The sequence below is a fragment of the Oryctolagus cuniculus genome, chromosome 18 (genome assembly GCF_051225735.1).
Source record: "Oryctolagus cuniculus isolate XC-2025 breed Fujian yellow rabbit chromosome 18, ASM5122573v1, whole genome shotgun sequence".
Classification (NCBI taxonomy): domain Eukaryota; kingdom Metazoa; phylum Chordata; class Mammalia; order Lagomorpha; family Leporidae; genus Oryctolagus; species Oryctolagus cuniculus.
The window spans coordinates 15,078,108-15,097,278 of record NC_142884.1 but is presented as its reverse complement, the minus strand read 5'-3'; the positions used below and the strand labels follow the sequence as shown (position 1 = coordinate 15,097,278).

At 59.7% G+C, this 19,171-nt stretch overlaps 1 protein-coding gene across 4 annotated transcripts in view; it reads left to right on the top strand.

Annotated features, from left to right (window-relative positions):
* Positions 1 to 19,171, top strand: part of SPTBN4 (spectrin beta, non-erythrocytic 4) — a 78,908-nt gene that overhangs the window by 52,765 nt on the left and 6,972 nt on the right. For all 4 annotated transcript variants that reach the window (XR_011383932.2, XM_070062202.2, XM_070062200.2 and 1 more), the window contains 7 exons: positions 9,549 to 9,773; positions 10,288 to 10,377; positions 12,496 to 12,774; positions 12,869 to 12,999; positions 13,210 to 13,414; positions 14,110 to 14,490; positions 16,440 to 16,684. Coding sequence is in view for 3 of the 4 variants with exons in the window: in XM_070062202.2 (XP_069918303.1) it covers positions 9,549 to 9,773; positions 10,288 to 10,377; positions 12,496 to 12,774; positions 12,869 to 12,999; positions 13,210 to 13,414; positions 14,110 to 14,490; positions 16,440 to 16,684 (1,556 nt within the window). In the remaining variant the exon portion in view is untranslated. The remainder of the gene's footprint in view (positions 1 to 9,548; positions 9,774 to 10,287; positions 10,378 to 12,495; positions 12,775 to 12,868; positions 13,000 to 13,209; positions 13,415 to 14,109; positions 14,491 to 16,439; positions 16,685 to 19,171) is intronic.

Below are 19,171 nucleotides of genomic sequence, written 5' to 3'. Positions count from 1 at the left end.
CCTCTGAAGCCAGGGGGCCCTTAGCCCTGCTCCCAGCTGGGCAGCTAGCTCCACAAGCCGTGGCTTGACGCGGTCTGACTGAAGGCAGGCATGGCACTGCCTCGTCTTCCAAGGTGTGATGGCTGCAGCCTTTCTGTGCCAGGAGCGACGCCTGCCTGGGGCTGAAGGGAAGCCGAGGCTTGGGGTGGGGAGGGACACCGAGTTGCCCAGGGAGCAAGTGCCTGGATTCGCACCTGGGTCCCCTGACTCCTACCACTCCCTGCACAGTTACCCCCCCCCCCCCAATAAAATGTCTGGCATTAAAGACACAAGATGATGAAATCCTACCCCCCTCCACGTATCCATTTATGTGCGCGTTAGACATTGATTAGGCACCTGCTGTGTGCCATGCACCTCTCTAGGTAGAGCAGCGGCTCACGTAGAGAGGAAGTCACTGCCTGCACGGGGCAGTGAGGCCACTGCCGTCCCCACAGCAGCAGGTCTGCCGGGTCTCCGTCCCCAGGAGTCACAGGTTAGACCTCTCAGTGTCTGCCATCTTAAAAGCGAAGCCTGGGAGATGTCTGAATTATTGATTCGTTTTGAAATCCCAGTGTTGCAGCCATCGCTGTGAACTCAGATGGCGTCCCTGATGAGGAAGAGCTGTGTTTTCCAAAACCAAACCAAATAAGCCAAGAGAATGAGTCTCAGTGAGAGGCCGGCCTTGTTGTGACGCCTGCAGCTTGTAGAATGGAGCTGCCTTCTCACATCTGCTCCTGCGGTCCAGCTGCACAGGGACGTGGCCTCTGAAAACCCCCTCAGTTCACTGGGGAGAGGGTGAGGACGAGAACGGCGAATCACCCCTTTGTATTCGTATAAAAGTAGTTGCAACTTTGCAGGTGCCTTGAAAAGAGCTCCGGGACCCCTGGGGGTCCCTGGGCCAAAACTTTGAGAACCGCTGCTGTGTGCTGTGTGCCCGGCCCATTAGCCCTTCCTCCTGGCAGCCCCATAGGGGGCGCTGTCGTTACTATCACTGTGCCCAGGAAAGACCCACAGCACAGAAAGGAGCCACCAAGCGGCGGCCAGTACCAGGCTCCTCCCACAGTGGGGCACGCAAGCCTCCTGCTGGCCTCCGAGAAGCCCATCACTGCGGGGCCCTGGCCTGAACAGGCGGTGGACACCCAGCAGGTCTGCTCAGTGGCCTCGTTGGTCAGAAAGAGGAGGGGCAGTCAGGGAAGGCAGCTGGAACAGGGGTGGTGAGGACCTGGGCAGTGGAGGCCCGCAGGCTTGGGTTCGGATCACTGGCCATGGCCAGGGCACATGCTCAGTGGCTCCCTGAGCCTCTCCCCTCTTAAGGTGGACGCTACCAGGGCTGGGAAGGGAGTGCTCACTCGGAGCCTAGCGTGTGGGAAGCGGGGATCCATGAGCATGCCTGTCCCAAGCAGAGGGAGAAGACACCCAGGGAAGGTGTGTGCAGGCCGTGGCGGGGGGGGGGGGGGGCGGCGTGCACAGCTGGCCGGGGGGTCTAGCACTGGGGGGACAGGAAAGGAGAGGGGTTTGCAGCTTGGAAGGAGAATGTCACCAGATGGCTCTGAGACCTCCCGTGAGGCAGGGCAGCCGGCCAGGGCTGAGCTGCAGGGAACAGCGGAAAGTCACGCCCCAGCCTTGCGCCCTCCCCACCCCCCCACCCCTGGGTCTGCAGTCTCCTGCTGGGCCCCTGAGTGCACCCAGGGCTGCCTTCCTAGGAAGCCGTGCCCACGCCCTGCACCGCTGCCGCTGTCCTGAAATTCTTACTAACGGTTGCACAGGGGACTCTTAATTTTCATTTTACGCTGGGCTCCATGAATTATGTAATCCCACCTGCAAGGCAAGAGTGAGGGGCCCTCCTCCGCCTCCCCTCCCAGGGCACCCAGCAGAGGAAGCTGGACTGTGGGTTGGGAGGGCCACAGTCACCCAGCATGGCTCTTTTTTTTTTTTTTTTTTTTAAGATTCATTTATTTGAAAGGCAGAGTTAGAGAGGCAGAGACAGAGAGAAAGAGATCTTTCATCCTCTGATTCAGTCCCCCAAATGGCCTCAAAAGTTGGGGCTCCCCCAGGCTGATACCAGGAGCTTCTTCCAGGTCTGCCACGTGGGTTCAGCGGCCCAAGCACTTGGACCATCTTCTACCGCTTCCCCAGGCCATAACAGGGAGCTGGCTTGGAAGCAGGGCAGCCGGGACTGGAATGGGCGCCTGCATGGGATGCCGGCGCTGCAGCTCTACCCACTAGGCCACAGCACTGGCCCACCCATGTTCCTTTTTGAAAACGTGTTTTGGGGGTGGCGCGTTGACTGTGAGTGTAGGGGCAGGAGTCTGGCACGGAGGCTGTCATTCAGCAGGACGCCCTCGTCCTGTGCCAGGGTGCCTGTGCGGCCCCAACTCCTCTTCCAAGCCGGCTTCCTTCCAGTGATGCCTCACGTGCTGGGGTCTCTGACATTCGTATGGGAGACTTGGATTGAGTTCTGGGCTCCTGCTTTGGCCTGGCCCCGCTGTGGCTGTTTCAGGCATTTAGGGGAGTGAAGTACCAGATGGAACATCTCTCTCTCTCTCTCTCTCTCTCTCTCTCTCTCTCTCCACTGTTTTTCTGACAAGTAAAATTAAAAGAAATAAGGAAAAGTTTTAAAGACAGATGCAGCTACAGTGTGAGTGACAGCTACCTGCACAGCATGGCGCCCTCTGCAGCGGGAGTCATTCCTGTCGCCCCCGTGCTCCCTGCGGCGCCGGCACACCGGGTTCTAGTCCCGGTCAGGGCGCCGGATTCTGTCCCAGTTGCCCCTCTTCCAGGCCAGCTCTCTGCTGTGGCCCGGGAGTGCAGTGGAGGATGGCCCAAGTACTTGGGCCCTGCACCCCATGGGAGACCGGGAGAATCACCTGGCTCCTGCCATCGGATAAGCATGGTGCGCCGGCCGCGGCGGCCATTGGAGGGTGAACCAACAGCAAAGGAAGACCTTTCTCTCTCTCTCTCACTGTCCACTCTGCCTGTCAAAAAATAAAAAAAAAAAAAAAGGTAGATTTATTTTATTTGAAAGGCACGGTTACAGAGAGGCAGAGGTAGAGAGACAGAGAGAGAGAGAGAGAGAGAGGTCTTCCATTTACTGGTTCGCTCCCCAAATGGCCGCAATGGCCAGAGCTGAGCCAGGAGCATCTACCAGGTCTCCCACCGGGGTGCAGGGACCTGAGGACTTGGGCCATCTTCCACTGCTTTCCCAGGCCACAGCAGAGAGCTGCATCGGAAGTAGAGTGGCCAGGACTTAAAGCCAGGACTTGACCTGGTGCCCATATGGGATGCCGGTGCTGCAGGTGGCAGCTCTACCCACTGACCACTCCCCAGGCTTTGGTTCTCCCAGAGTGACTCCCACTGTGCCCTGCGCCCGGGGAACTGCTGAGCTCCGGTCTCCTTGTAGCTTCTTAGCCATTTCTGTCACAATCGCTCTTCACTGCCTGGGGGAGTTTTGCCCCAGCCGAGCCAAGCAGGCTAAGAGAGGAGCCCCCATTTACTGAGGGCTGGGCTGAGGCCCACAGAGGGCAAAGGATGAGCCTGGGAACACACAGCCAAGGGGGCCAGAGGCAGGGCCCCCACGCTCAGGACTCCTGGGCGCTTTCCCCAGCAGAGGGAGCCCAAGGCAGGGAGTGAGGGGCTCAGTGGCCACGGCCCCCAGCTGGAGGCCAGCTGGGTCTCTGGCGCTGCCCTGGGTAGGAGAGAGGCCACCCACGGGCACTGGGCTTGTGCAGGGGGAGAGGCTGGCCTGGCATCGGGGGGGCTGTGGGTATGAGCGGTCTGCCCCTCTCGACCCGGACTCTCAACTCTCAGTCCTCCCCCTTCTCTCTGTGTCTTTTAGTTCTCTCTCTCTCTCTCTCTCTTTCTCTCTCCTCCCTCCCTCCCACCCTCTCTGTCCCCGCCCCCCCCCCCCGTCCCTATGCCTCAGTCTCTCTCATTCTCTTGTCTGTCTCCTTTTGCTCTCCTGTTTCCATCTCTCTCTGTCTTTATTTCCCTGTGTCCTGTTCTCTCGCTCTCTCACTCTCTTCTCTGTTTGAATGCTCCTGCTCTGTCTCCCCAACCCCTGCGTCCTCCCCCGCCCCCCCCCCAGCTGCCGCAGCAGGCTCCCCGACTCCCCAGATCCAGACCACGTGACCCAGAGTCCTGTCTCAGGCCTCAGCCCGACTGTCCCTGCTGGCCAAGGGGCAGATGGTGGAGCCCAGGCCCCGCTTCCCAGCCCTCTGGGGCCGGGCCAGCTGGTCTGGCTCAGCCACAGGCTCCCGCGAGGGCCTGGGGGCTGGTCTCTGGCAGATGGTGGGGGCGGGCAGTCAGGGGGAAATGCACTGGGGGCTTTGCCGCTGTGGGGCTGAGTCCCCAGGGACCCTTCACCACGCCCACCCACCCTCCACGCAAGGCTCTCTCTCCTCCCAGGCTGCACCCTCCTCCCTCTTTTCTTTCTGTCCCTCATTTCTGCGTCCAGCTCAGCACAGCTGGGGGCAGGGAGCGTAGACTGGTGAACTGCGCTGCCCTGGGTTTGAATCCCTTTCCACTGCTGTGTGAGAGAGGCCAAGTGACCCACCATTCTGAGCCCTGTTGTGCACCCCTGATAGAGAGAGGCAGAGCGGCTGAGAGCTTGGTATGTGCTGTGAGATCCTGGGTTTGAATTCTGGTGCTAGGAATTTTTACTGTGGGCCAGTGGCTGCGCCCGTCTGAGCTGAGCCTCAGTTTTCCCAGCTGGGCAATGGGAAGGCAGCAGCTGACTCCAGGTTGCTGCAGGGAACAGGGCTGTTTGGGAAGCGGCCTCTTCTGTTGTTGTTCTGAACCTTTGGTGTCTTTTTAAAGATTTTAGCTAAAATTCCTACACGCTAGAATGCACACATCTCCAGTGTGCAGTTCCGTGGCCTTTAGTGTATTTAGCTGGACAGTGCTCACCATTGTCTAATTCCAGAACATTCCCTTCACCCACAACCGTTAACATCACTCCCGTTTCTTCCTCTGCTGATGTAGTTCCTGCCTGTCTGGATTTGCCTGTCCCCGACGTGTCACATGATTGGGATCATACGACACGCGCTCCGTGTGGCTGGCTCCTGTCGGTGTGCTGTGGGCGGCACCAGCCCTTCCTGGCTCCTCTGCGTTTCATGTTTAATGCTGGTTTGATTTTAAACATGTCACATCCTTAATGTTACCCAGCCAGGAGAAAGGGAGCAGCAGAGGCACGAGCCAGCCTCACTGAGGGAGCACCTGCTTCCTGCCAGGCAGGGTGCTAGGCCCTGGGACCCAGCCAGGGGCAGAACAGACATGGCGCCAGCCCCACATGGGCACATCGGCAGGCAGCTGGATCAGAAGCAGAGCTGGGCACTCATAGGGAACACGGGCATCTTAACAGCTGAGCCAGACACCCACCTCAGGACTCTCTGTCCCTGCTTCTGAGCCCCGCGCTCATTTGTGTTGGCCCCACTGTCAGGCAGTCTCCCCCAGTGGTGGCAACTGTGGGCCCCACCCCCCAAGTCTACATCCCAGCGTCTTAGGAAGCCCATGGGAAGAGGGTGCCATCTCTGTGCACACAACACTTTTCCAGCAAAAACGGGAGTAGTTTTCATTGGCCCATCTTGGTCACATGCCCTCCTCTGATCCAATCCCTATAGCCAGAGAGATTCGATGTTCTCATTGGTCAGGCCTGAGTCACATGGCCATTCTTAGACCTCTGGTCAGGCCTGAGTCACATGGCCGTTCTTAGACCTCTGGGCTGCAGTCCTGCAGGAAGTCCAAAGAGTTTTATTGGGCCAGTTTAGGTAACATGGCCGTCCCCGACCCAATCCTGGCGGCCAGAGTGAATTCAGTGCTCTGACTGGCCAGCCTTGGGACAGATGACTGCCTTTGGAATCCTGGGTTTCCTTAGTTCACGCAAGTGGCTGAGCCCTGAGGAATGGCATCTGAGGAGCTGGGCAGGTAAAAGCAGCTGTTCTCTGTCGCAGGACTGGGAGCCAAAGTCCTGAGTAGGTTCCTGAGGGTTTTGTTTGTTTGTTTGTAAGATTTTTTTTTTTTTTTTTTGAAATCAGAGAAGCAGAGAGAGAGAAATCTTCCATCCTCTGTTCACTCCCTAAGTGGCTGCAATGGCCAGAGCTGGGCCAGTCTGAAGCGGGGAGCCAAGAGCCAGGAGCTTCCTACGGGTCTCCTGGGTGCAGGGCCCCAAGCACTTGGTCCATCTTCTGCTGGTTTCCCAGGTGCATTAGCAGGGAGCTGGATGGGAAGTGGAGCAGCCGGGACTCAAACCAGTTCCCATACAGGATGCTGGTGCTGCAAGGTGGCGGCTTTACCTGCCACACCACAGTGCTGGCCCAGGTCTTGAGTTTTGGCTTGCTGTAGTCTGTTACCACTTAATTTCGTTGCGATTTTGTTTTCTTCCCTGGAGTTCCTCCATCTGTTTAGAATCACACGAGGAGTATGTAAATGTATTCCTTTGGTAAGGAGGTCTTCCTAACCTTGTCTTCAGTAAAACAAAGTCTCCTTTCAACCCCCGCCCCAACCCCTCGCCCACAAGAGAGCTTCCATTCCCATCTGTTGTCCAACTGGCTCCACCCCTCCCTGTGCACTCACAAGGGGCCTAGATGGATACATTTTAAATGTTTCTGTTTCTCCTGTCTAAGTTTCTGAATGGGTCTTCATGGCGCAAACATCAGCCATGATAGAACAAGCGCACATGGAAGTGGTCTGCTGCCTCCCTGTTTTCCATCCCCTGAGTTCTCAGCCATCTGTTGTTGGTTTCCTGTTTACCGCAGGGTTTTCATGCATGTGCACAATGCCGGCCACTGCAGATGCACAGCCTATGGTGGCGCTAACCTGCTGTCCCTCTTCACAGTAACTCTTAGGGATTCACCCATGGGCGCACAGGCTGGCTCCGATTGTTTTAAAGATTTATGTATTTACTTGAAAGACGGAGAGAGAGAGAGAGAAACAGAGATCAATCTTCTATCTGCTGATTGACTCCCCACATGGCCACAACAGCTAAGGCTACTGGGCCAGGCCAAAGCCAGGAGCCCAAAACTCCATCCAGGTCTCCCATACGGGTGGTAGGGACGCAAGTACCTGGGCCGTCATCTGCTGTCTTCCCAAGCACATTGGCAAGAAGCAGGATTGGAAGCGGAGCAGCCGAAGCTTGAACTGGTGTTCCGGTACGGGATGTTGGTGTTGCGAGCGGCTGCTCCACTGCTGTGCTACACGTCACCAGCCTAGCTGGTTCACTCTTGGTGGACATGAGGTCGTCCCACTGCAAACTCTGCGCCAGCGTCCTTGGACACCTCTTTGTGCCCATGCGCCAGGACTGCTGGAGGCATTTTCCTGGAAGTAGGAAAGCAGGTGCTGGATCAGGCGGCTGCACACTTTGCGTCTGGGGAGGACCTGCCAAACCGCCTTCCAAGAAGGCTCCGCCAGTTGACACCACAACCGGCAGAGGCCGAGTGTGCCCACTGCTCCTTTGCCAACTACATATTTTCCACCTTTGACGTTTCGGCCAATCTGATGACTAGGAAGGGGTGTCCTGTGTTCATTTGTGTTTCCCTGCTGCTCAGTGAGGCCGAGCAGTGTGATGCGTATTTCTTTGTGCATTGCCTGCCCACAGCTGAGACTCGTTGCTCTTCGGGCAGTCTCTTTCTTTGCCAATGGTTTTCATTTATGTGTTGGGCCACTCATCACTCAGGGCCTGTTGTTGGGCCAGGCGGTGTTCTAGATGCCCGGAGACACAGCAGTGAGCTCGACACAGCTCCTGTCCTCCCGGGACTCACTCTAGAAGCAGGAAACCAGTTTGGAAAAAATAAAAATGAAAAAGCACAAGAGAGTTGTTCTGGGCCGACATTGTGGCGCAGTGAGTTAAGCCGCTGCCGGAGACACCAGCATCCCATATCAGAGCACAGGTGGGAGTCCCAGTGCTCCGCTTCTGATCCAGCGCCCTGCTAATGCACCCGGGAAAGCAGCAGTGCCACCCACGTGGGAGACCCAGACAGGGTTCCAGCCTGGCGCAGCCCCACTCCTACCCCCTCCCTACTGCCGCCATTGTGGTCATTTGGAGAGTGAACCAGCATCTGGATGGAGGATCTCTCTCTGTGTCTCTCTGCTTTTCAAATGAATGAGTAAATAATTTTTGAAAAATTATTTACTAGAAAGGCAGAGTTACAGAGAGACAGAGAGAGGTCTTCCATCCGCTGGTTCCCTTGCCAAATAGCCCCAGTGGCCAGAGCTAGGCCAGGCCAAAGCCAGGAGCTTCTGCCAGGTCTCCCATGTGGCTGCAGGGGCCCAAGCACTTGGGCCGTCCTCCGATGCTTTCCCAGGTGCATTAGCAGGGAGCTGGATTGGAAGAGGAACGTCCAGGACACGAACTGGCACCACAGGCAGTGGCTTTACCCACTATGCCACAGCACCTGCGCCAATAATTTTTTTTTAACTAAGAGCTGTGGAGACGAAGCAGACACTTTTTTTTTTTAAGAGTTATTTATTTTATTTGAAAGACAGAGAGGCAGAGGCAGGGGGAGAGAGAGAGAGAGGTCTTCCATCTGCTGGTTCACTTCCCAGATGGTTGCAATGGCCAGAGCTGCACCGATCTGAAGCCAGGATCCTGAAGCTTCTCCCTGGTCTCCCACGTGGGTGCAGGAGCCCAGCGACTTGGGCCACCTTCTGCTGGTTTCCTGGGCCATAGCAGAGAGCTGGATCAGAAGTGTGGAAGCCAGGACTAGACCTGGTGCCCATGTGGGATACCGGCGCTGCAGGTTGCGGCTTACCCGCTGCGCCATGGCACCGGCCCCGCAGAATTCTTCTAGAGGGGCTTCTTCGACGGAAGGAGAGCAGGTCTTTGCTCCGACACCACCACGTGTGCCTCCAGTTTGTCACCCTGCCTTCCTACTCCGTCTGCCAGGCGCTGGCTGATGCAGAGCATTTGCCTGTTTATGGGGTCAGGTTTATAAATCTTTCCCTCCACGGTCTTTGTGCTTGGAAAGGTTTTCTCCATTCCAAGGCTTTAAAAGCCTCCGCCGAGGTTTCCTTATGGATTTTCTTACTCCGTTTGCGTCTTTAATCCACATCTGGTGTTGTTTTCCGTCTAAGGAGCAAGGAAGGGCTCCAGCTGGGCCGGTTCGCCAGCTGGCGGTGACGGTCCACTAAACCACCCGTGGGATCCAAGTGGCCTCTGGGAAACGCATGAACCCTCCCGTGCAGCCGCCGCGTCTGCTTTTGCAATTTCTGCCCGCCCCTCCAGCGCGCCCGCCGTCCAGATCACCATGGCTTTGTGTGTGTTTGGGTATCTGGAAAGGGTGACTCCGGCCCATTGCTTAACTTCCCGGGCCTCTGTTTCCTGCTCTGTGACGTGGATCCGACCCAGCTCGAACGGTGGTTCCGTGACTTGATGGGTTAATGGCCACTTTAGTGCCGGGCCAGGGTTGCGGCGTGGGGGGCAGGGGGGCAGGTAAACCTCTTGGAGATGGCGATAGCAGAGCTGAAATCTGATCTGCAGAGGGGGCTGCGGGGTCGGGCGCGGGAACCGCGGCTGACCCCTGCCCCTGTGCCCACAGTCAATGGAGTCACAGGTGGAGGAGTGGTACCGCGAGGTGGGAGAGCTGCAGGCGCAGACGGCGGCGCTGCCGCTGGAGCCGGCGAGCAAGGAGCTGGTGGGCGAGCGGCAGAACGCGGTGGGCGAGCGCCTGGTGCGCCTGCTCGAGCCACTGCAGGAGCGCCGTCGCTTGCTGCTGGCCTCCAAGGAGCTGCACCAGGTGGCGCACGACCTGGACGACGAGCTGGTGAGAGGGCGGGGCCGGGGCGGCTGAGACCCGCCCCCTGAGGAGCTGATGGACGTTCAGCCCTTGGCGTAGTCACTCCCCACCTGTTGATGTATTCACACATTCGCCCTTTATTCCTTCCTCCCTCACTTATTGCTCATTTGTCCACTCATCTATGGAGTTCCTCACTCACTCACTTCCTGATTTGCTCGTTCATTCATTCACCTTCTCACTGCTCTGCCCACTGACTTGGTCATTGCAGTCCCAGCCCTGTGTCTGGGGAACACGGACATCGTGGGGGTGACCAAGGCCACTGCTGTCCACAAGGGACTTGGGGTCCAGGGGAGGAACACCTGTCCCCAGACAGTGGTCACCCTGGGTGGTTAGGGCTATGATGGGGGGAGGGGGTCTAGGCCATGGGCGCCCAGAGAAGGCAGCTGGCCAAGGGTCTGTGCGAGGGGCTCGGGCTTTAGCTGGGATGCAGGGGTCCTCGGGTGCATCCTCCCCTGACCTGCTCCCCGTGTCTCCTCCCCAGGCCTGGGTTCAAGAGCGGCTGCCACTGGCCATGCAGACAGAGCGGGGCAGTGGTTTGCAGGCTGTCCAGCAGCACATCAAAAAGAACCAGGTGAGCTGGACCAGGTGAGGGAGTGAGCCAGGACACCTCGGATACAGGTGACAGAAAACAGCTCAAGGTGGCTGGAGTCCAGAACCGGGAATTTGTTGGCCCTTGCATTGAAAATAGTGGGGGTAGCAGGTGCGCGGTGTCAAGTTCCCCCAGACCCCCTCGTGACTCTCTGGGCTGCGTGGTTGCGGTTTCCCCCCTCGGTTAGCTTTGTTCTCAGGCCAGTTGTCCTCTCCTGTGACGCTGAGGGCCTCTGGCAGATCCTGCCAGCAAAACTGAAGCCAGAAACGTCCAGCCCCAGTCCCAGGGGCGACTCTTACTGGCTCAGCTGAAGTCAGACGCCCACTCCTGAGCGTGACCGGGCTGGCCAGGGATCTGGAGTGCTGCTTAGCCTGGCCCGGGCCATGCCAGAGCCTGCTGGTGAAGTCAGCCTTGGTGACCCAGGCTCAGGTGGACAGGAGGAGGTTCTGCGAAGGAAAATGGGGGTCCCATGACTCAAAGTAAGGGGACAGGTGAGAGCAAGGAAAGGCAGCAGACAGAAGCTCAGCCAACACCCACAGGGAGAAGGAGCGTCCGTGAGAGGGTGCTGGCCCCAGAGGAGCGGGGTGGTAAGGGGCCTCCACAGCTGAGTGGAGCAGTGGTTCTCAAACTGAGAGAGAGGAACCCTCTTAGTGTTCAGGCAGAAAAGAACTAGCAGGCGTTGGGTGAGGCCTCACCAGGGGCCCAGTGCCGAGCGTGGGCTGCTCGAGCAAGCCCTGCTCGCCACACACCGTCCCGAGGGGCCCGGGGCGCACCCAACCACAACCCCCAAGGGAGACGTCAGCAGGCCACCGCTGGCCTTGGAGCTTAGGCCAGCGCCTCTGTCTGCTCTCCCGTGAAGGGGAATGATCGTGCCACCTGGCTCCTGGGGTCCGAGTGAGGAGATGACCCCAGCAGGTGCAGCCCGTCCTTAGCACAGCTCCTGGCAGGTGGCAGGCGCTCAGGAGGTGGTGGCTGTGACTGGGAGCGCTGTTTGCCACTTGAGAAAACCAAGGCACAGGGCCGGCGCCGCGGCTCACTAGGCTAATCCTCCGCCTAGCGGCGCCGGCACACCGGGTTCTAGTCCCGGTCGGGGCGCCGGATTCTGTCCCGGTTGCCCCTCTTCCAGGCCAGCCCTCTGCTGTGGCCAGGGAGTGCAGTGGAGGATGGCCCAGGTGCTTGGGCCCTGCACCCCATGGGAGACCAGGAAAAGCACCTGGCTCCTGGCTCCTGCCATCGGATCAGCGCGGTGCGCCGGCCGCAGCGCGCCGGCCGCGGCGGCCATTGGAGGGTGAACCAACGGCAAAAGGAAGACCTTTCTCTCTGTCTCTCTCTCTCACTGTCCACTCTGCCTGTCAAAAAAAAAAAAATGATGGACAGGGCTGGATCCCTGTTCATTTAAAAAAAAAAAAAAAAAGAAAACCAAGGCACAGCTTAAATGGACAGCAGCAAGTACACAGCTGACCGAGGGAACCTCCTGGGGAGGTGGGACCCTCCGTGTCTTCACCTGGGCTCCTTGGTGTGTGCGAGGGAGAATGTGGCCTCCAGTGCACCTGCGAGCCAGGCCACGCAGACCCTGTGGGTACCAAGATCTGTGGGTGCTCCGGTCCCTTGTGCCGGATGGCAGGGTGTTTTCCTGCAAGCTGCCCTGCCCTCCTGGACGGGTCACATCATCTCTAGCTAACTTATCCTTAATGCAAGGGAAATGCTGTGGGCACAGCTGCGTTGCTTGGGAAATACCATTCTGTGCAGACTAAGTTTTTTTTTTTTCCTGAATATTTTCCAGCTGGGGTACCCGAATGGGAGTGCAGAGGGACAGATAGGGAGGCAGGGCTGTAGATTTCCGAGCAGCCCGCCACCCTACCTTTCACCCCCAGCGTCTTGGTTCCGTCTGGGTCTGCAGCGGACACGTCCCTACACTCTCCTTTGTCTGCACCTGCTTTCCCACCGGCAGGGCCGGGGTGCAGGGAGCCGGGACCCACATGATGCTTCCTGGGTCCCTGGCGCTTGGCGAACGATCCGCGGGTGCGTGGGCGGGCAGCTTCCAGATCTGGCCAGGCCTTTGAGAGCGCCCTCAACGTCCTCCTCCATCTCCTGTCCCAGGGCCTGCGGCGCGAGATCCAAGCCCACGGGCCGCGCCTGGAGGAGGTGCTGGAGCGAGCGGGTGCGCTGGCGTCGCTGCGCAGCCCCGAGGCCGAGGCGGTGCGCCGGGGCCTGGAGCAGCTGCAGGGCGCCTGGGGCGGCCTGCGGGAAGCGGCTGAGCGGCGGCAGCAGGCGCTAGACGCCGCCTTCCAGGTGGAGCAGTACTATTTCGACGTGGCCGAGGTGGAGGCGTGGCTGGGCGAGCAGGAGCTGCTCATGATGAGTGAGGACAAGGGCAAGGTGCGCCCGGGCTGGGGGCGCGAGGGCCTGGGGGCGCCGGAGCCCAGCGCCGGGCGCCGCGGCCTCACCGCGGGCGCCGTGTGCCCCCGCCCAGGACGAGCAGAGCACGCTGCAACTGCTGAAGAAGCACTTGCAGCTGGAGCAGGGCGTGGAGAACTACGAGGAGAGCATCGCGCAGCTGTCGCGGCAGTGCCGGGCGCTGCTGGAGATGGGGCACCCGGACAGGTGGGCGGCCGGGGGCGGCGCGCGGCTGGGAGGCGGGCGGCGCCTGGGCACCCTGCGACTCCTGTAGGGGTGGGGGGAGAGGGGAGGGGCAGCCCTGCTGTGGGAAGGGAGGGTTGCAGGTGTGCGCGCGCGCGGGGTGGGGGGCGTCGCAGCTGGGTCCCGGAAGTCTCAGGGGGCTCCATCCCTGCCGGTCCCTGTCCCCCCCGTCAGCGAGCAGATCAGCCGGCGGCAGTCGCAGGTGGACCGGCTGTACGTGGCCCTCAAGGAGCTGGGCGAGGAGCGCAGGGTGGGCCTGGAGCAGCAGTACTGGCTGTACCAGCTCAGCCGCCAGGTGGACGAGCTGGAGCACTGGATCGCGGAGAAGGAGGTGGTGGCCGGCTCGCCGGAGCTGGGCCAGGACTTCGAGCACGTCTCTGTGAGCATCTGGGAGTAACAGTGCCCCCCAGCGGCCGGGGTGTGCGCTGCCGCGGTCCTCTGGGCCTCCGTTTCCCCATCCCGAGAGTGAGATTAACAATAGCAGGCGCGTGAGGCTCCAGTGTGGGACAAGGGGGTTCATACCAGGTAAAGCAGGTAGGACCGCACGTGGCACACAGAGCGCCTGGCAACAGTAACGTGCTACTGTTATTGCTACAGAGTATGTATGCAGTAAGTGTGAGGTTTTATCATTTGTATTTACTGGAAAGGCAGAGAGAGAACTCCCAGAGAGGCAGAGAGGGAGAGACAGAGAGAGAGAGAGCTCCCATCCGCTGGTTCTCTCCCCAAATGCCCGCACCAGCTGGGACTGGACCAGGAACCCAATCAGGCCTCCCACATGGGTGGCAGGGACCCAGCTACTTGAGCCATTACTGCTGCCTCCCAGAGTGCACATGAGCGGGAAGTTGGGGCCAGGCAGGAGCAGAGCCCAGACTCAAACCCAGGCACTCCCGTATGGGATGTGGGTGTCCCAGCCGGCAGCTTAATTGCTAAGCCAGAGTCAGCTCCAGACACTGGGTTTTCTTAAAGTGTTGTGACTTGCACTTGCCACACACGATGGGGATGTGGAAGGGGGTTGGTGTATGTAATACCCCGCCCACCCCACCCCCACCCCGACCCCCTGCTTCCTGGTGGCAGGTGCTGCAGGAGAAATTCTCGGAGTTTGCCAATGAGACGGGCACGGCAGGGCGGGAGCGGCTGGCGGCCGTGAACCAGATGGTGGACGAGCTCATCGAGTGCGGCCACACGGCGGCAGCCACCATGGCCGAGTGGAAGGACGGGCTGAACGAGGCCTGGGCCGAGCTGCTGGAGCTCATGGGCACCCGCGCCCAGCTGCTGGCCGCCTCCCGGGAGCTGCACAAGTTCTTCAGTGATGCCCGGGAGCTTCAGGGACAGATCGAGGAGAAACGGAGACGGCTGCCCCGCCTGACGGCGCCGCCGGAGCCGAGACCCAGCGCCAGCTCCATGCAGCGCAACCTGCGAGCCTTCGAACATGACCTGCAGCTCCTCGTGTCCCAGGTGGGGCGCAGCGGCCGGCAGAGGCAGGTGGGAGGGCAGAGCAGGTGGAGAGAGGCGGCAGCAGGGCAGGTAGGAGCAGGCCAGGGGACAGCAAGGGACTGGCTCGTGGTGCAGCGGGCGTGGCAGAAGTGAGACACAGCTTCCGGCAGAGACTGCTCCTTAAACTGCAAAGCGAATCTTGCCCGAATCCAGGTGTAGAGACTAACGGGGAGTTGGGCGAGGGCGAAGCGAAATGTGGCCGTGGGCAGAGAGAAGTTAGACTGCAGGTCTTTGATGGGCACCGTGTGATTTTTCTGAAAGGAACTTGATGGGGAGAGTTGAAAAGGCCACGAGCTGATGGGAATCAGACAGAGGCTGAGACGGGGGTGGGGAGGTGGTCTGGGGAATCGGAGGGCAAAGAAGCTGCAAATCCTGGAGAACCGGGCGCCAGGGCTAAAGGGAATGGACTCTGGGAAATCTTTTTTTTTTTTTTTTTGAAGATTTTATTTATTTGATAGGTGGAGTTATAGGCAGAAAGAGAAAGACAGAGAGAGAGGTCTTCCATCTGCTGGTTCACTCCCCAGATGGCCGCAACAGCCGGAGTTGAGCTGATCCAAAGCCAGGAGCCAGGAGCTTCTTCTGTGTCTCCCATGTGGGTGCAGGGGCCCAAGCATTTGGGCCATCCTCTGCTGCTTTCCCACCATAGCAGAGAGCTGAATTGGAATAAGAGCAGCCAGGACTCGAACCAGCACCCATGTGGGATGCTGGTGCTGCAGGCAGGGGCTTAGTTTACTGCACCAACCCCCCTGGGAAATACTTATAAGTTCATTAATGTATTTGAGAGGCAGAGAGAGAGAGCAAGCTCCTGTCTGCTGGGTCAGTGCCCAAATGCCCACGCCAGCCAGGGATGGGCTGTGCCAGAGCTGGGAGCTGGGAAGCTGATCCAGGTCTCCCACGCAGGTGGCAGGAACCAGTCACTGAGCCTTTGCTGCTACCTCGCAGGGTCTGCATTCGCAGGGGCCTGGGAGTCAGAAGCCAAAGGTGGGCCTCAAACTCAGGCACTGCAGTGTGGGACACGGCATCCCAGCCACTGAGCCAAATGCACACCCCTGGACAATCACTTTTTTTTTTTTTTTTTTTTGACAGGCAGAGTGGACAGAGAGAGAGACAGAGAGAAAGGTCTTCCTTTGCCGTTGGTTCACCCTCCAATGGCCGCCGCGGCTGGCATGCTGCAGCCAGCGCACCGCGCTGATCCGATGGCAGGAGCCAGGTACTTATCCTGGTCTCCCATGGGGTGTAGGGCCCAAGCACTTGGGCAGTCCTCCACTGCGCTCCCTGGCCACAGCAGAGAGCTGGCCTGGAAGAGGGGCAACCAGGACAGAATCCGGTGCCCCGACCGGGACTAGAACCCGGTGTGCCAGCGCCGCTAGGTGGAGGATTAGCCTAGTGAGCCGCGGTGCTGGCCGACAATCACATTTATAAGTCAGGAATTAGACTGTGAGTCTGCCAGCCATTGAGTGAACAGGTCCCTCCCGGAGAGGTGGTCACCGTGAAAGGAATCGGGCGATTGAACCAAGCCGGGGAGAGCAGGACTCGTACAGCAGAGCCAATGGGGACTGGGCAGGGGACTGCCGGCAACAGAGTCACCCTGCGGGAGGAAACTGGGCAGTCAGGGTCTGAAACAAACCGGATGGAGTAAACCTGGAGAGTGGGCTCAAGGAACAGCAGGTGGACAGGGCTTTCCCAGAGGAAACCGGATGCAAGAAAGAGAGGTGGGGGGCACCCAGAACCCCCCAGGAGGTGTGAGGGTCAGAGCAGGTGCAGCAAAGAGGCTGGGCCGGAAGCCTGGGGGGTGGAGCCGCAGGTGCAGGCGCCCCCCCCTCGAGCTTTGCACTGGGCCAGCAGCCAGGGGACAGGGAGGGCAGACCCCAGGCCCGGGCCGACCCGCCGTGCCCCTTCCCCCTGCCCAGGTCCGGCAGCTGCAGGAGGGGGCCGCCCAGCTGCGCACGGTGTACGCGGGGGAGCACGCCGAGGCCATCGCCGGCCGGGAGCAGGAAGTGCTGCAGGGCTGGCAGGCGCTGCTGGCCGCCTGCGAGGACGCCCGCCTGCACGTCAGCTCCACGGCCGACGCCCTGCGCTTCCACAGCCAGGCCCGCCACCTGCTCTCCTGGATGGATGGCATCGCTGGCCAGATCGGGGCCGCCGACAAGCCCAGGTGCCCTGGCCCCCCTCCTGCCTCTGGCTGCCCCACCCCACCCCAGGGCCCCCCAGTCCCCGGACAGCTCCCTTCCCCTAAGACTCCGCAGCAGCCAACAACGTGGGCGGGCACCTCTGGGTGCCAGGCGCTATTCTAGGTGGCTGCTGTGGGTTAAGACCCCTTGTCGGGCCTGGCACCGGGGCCTCAGCACACAGGGCCCTCTCTCCGTGCCCTCCCCGTGGGGTCGCGGCATGGGACGGGCTGGGGAGAGCTGAGGCCCCACGTGTCAGGCTGAGTGAGCACCTGGCACAGCATCTCAGCGACCTGACCCACACGGTTCCATGTGCGTGTCCGGCAGAAGCCCCCGGGTCTCTCCCTCGTCGCTCCTGGGTGTCCTTTGCTGGGCCCCCTGCATCCAGCTGCCGACGGGAAAAGACTTAGCAGGAAGGCCAGGCAGGAGGCTCAGGCACCGCGCCTACACGCACCTGCTGTTGGCCGAGTGCCCCCTTTCCCTGCCCTCCAGGCCGGCTGGACGTGTGGCCTGGCCGGGTGCCCAGGCAGAGGGGACTTGGAGGGCGAGGGCAGTGGCGTTGTTTGTGTCATTGTGGCGCCTCGAGCCCCGCTCATTTACTCTGAAGGTGTTCATGGAAGGCTGGGCTGTGCTAGGTGGCGACAAGGCCAAGCCCCGCCCCGAAGCAATGCACAGTCCAGCCACACAGACGCCCCCGCCCCCAACCCCTCCCCATGTTACTGAAGCACCTGGTCAGCGCCATAAAGTGAGGTAAGGGCCGAGGTGACAGCTGGCAAGGCCCCTCTGGGCCTGTGGCATTGGAGTGGAGAACGACAGGAGTCCGGTGAACTTTTGGGGGAAGGTTTCCAGGCGGAACAGGTGCAAAGGCCCTGAGGTGGGCTTGGGTCAGGCCTGTGTGAGGAGGCACCAGGCGACCACTGCAGCTGGGTGGAGTGGGGAGAATCAAGAGTGGTAGGCAGTGGGGCCCTGGAAACCACATGGCGGGAGAGGTGTCTGGAAGCCCTGGGGGAGCTCAGAGCAGGGAGTGATGTGCTTGGTTGAACATTTGAGGAAAATCCTTCCACCCCATGCCGGGGCAGGGTAGCTGAGGAGAAGGCTGGAGGCTGGCGGGCCAGCCAGGACGCTGCTGCAGGGAGCAAGTGGGAGACAGGGGTGGCTGGGACCAGCGTGGCGGTTGTGGGGATGGAGAGAGGGGCTTGGTGTTCCTGTCCACAGCCACAGTGACATCCGGTCTTGAACCCCCGACTTCGGCCACTCTGGTTTCAAGCTGTACGCTGCTGTACGCTGCCACACCTTCCCCCCCACACCCCTGCTGCGTTCTTTTAGAACAAAGCCCTACCGCTGGGTCATTTCCCAGGGTGCTGGTTCAATCTGTAGATGCCCGGCCTTGCTGGTGGACTGGCTTCAGATGCAGAGGGAGAGAGGAGCGTGGGTGGCAGATGGGCAGGTTCCCAGGGAGAGGGAGGGAGGGGAAGCTTGCTCCAGGCACACAGGCGTGCGCCTGGAATGCTGGACCACTAGACGGCAGTGGTGTCGTGGCCATCTTGGCTGCAGGAAGTGGATGCTCTTGGCACGGAGCCCCGAGGACACGCACTGCGATGTGGCGCTGTCGGGAAGAAGTCCAGACACACGAGGTCTCACAGAGCCTAACTGCTAACTGCAGGAATGGGGGGAATTTGTTCTGGACAATCGATGACCCAGCACCGCACTGTCCAAGCATCACATAATGCAAGACACACAAATAACTTAATCTCTTCTTATAACCATGTTAGCATAGTAAAGGAAGCAGGTGAAAAAAATGAAATATAACAATACATCATAATTAGCCCAATAATGTTGTCACTTCCATGTGTCATCAATAAATTTTTTAAAGATTTATTTATTTGAAAGCCAGAGTTACAGAAAGCAAAAGGGAGAGACAGACAGAGAGATGTTCCATCTGCTAGTTCACTCCCCAGATAGCCACAATGGCCAGGCTGGGCCAGGCTGAAGCCAGGAGCCAGGAACTTCATCTGGGTCTCCCCCTTGGGTTCAGGGGCCCAAGCACTTGGGCCATCGTCTGCTGCTTTCCCAGGCCATTAGTAGGGAGCTGGATCAGAAGTGGAGCAGCTGGGACTTGAACTGGTGCCTGTATGGGATGCTGGCACTGCAGGCAGCAGCTTACTCCATGATGCCACAATGCTGGCCCCATGTCATCAGTATTAAAATGGTGGTATTCTTAAACAAAACCCTTGGAAGGGCAGAGTCATTGGCCAGCAGGACCTTAAGAAGCGTAGTTTTGGGGGCTGGCGTTGTGGCACAGTAGGCTGAGCCTCCACCTGCAGCGCTGCCATCCCGCACGGGCACCAGTTTGTGTTCCGGCTGCTTCTGGTCCAATCCAGCTCTCTTTTAATGGCCTGGGAAAGCAGTGGAAGATGGCCCAAGTGCTTGGGCCCCTGCACCCACGAGGGAAGCTCCTGGCTCCTGGCTTCAGG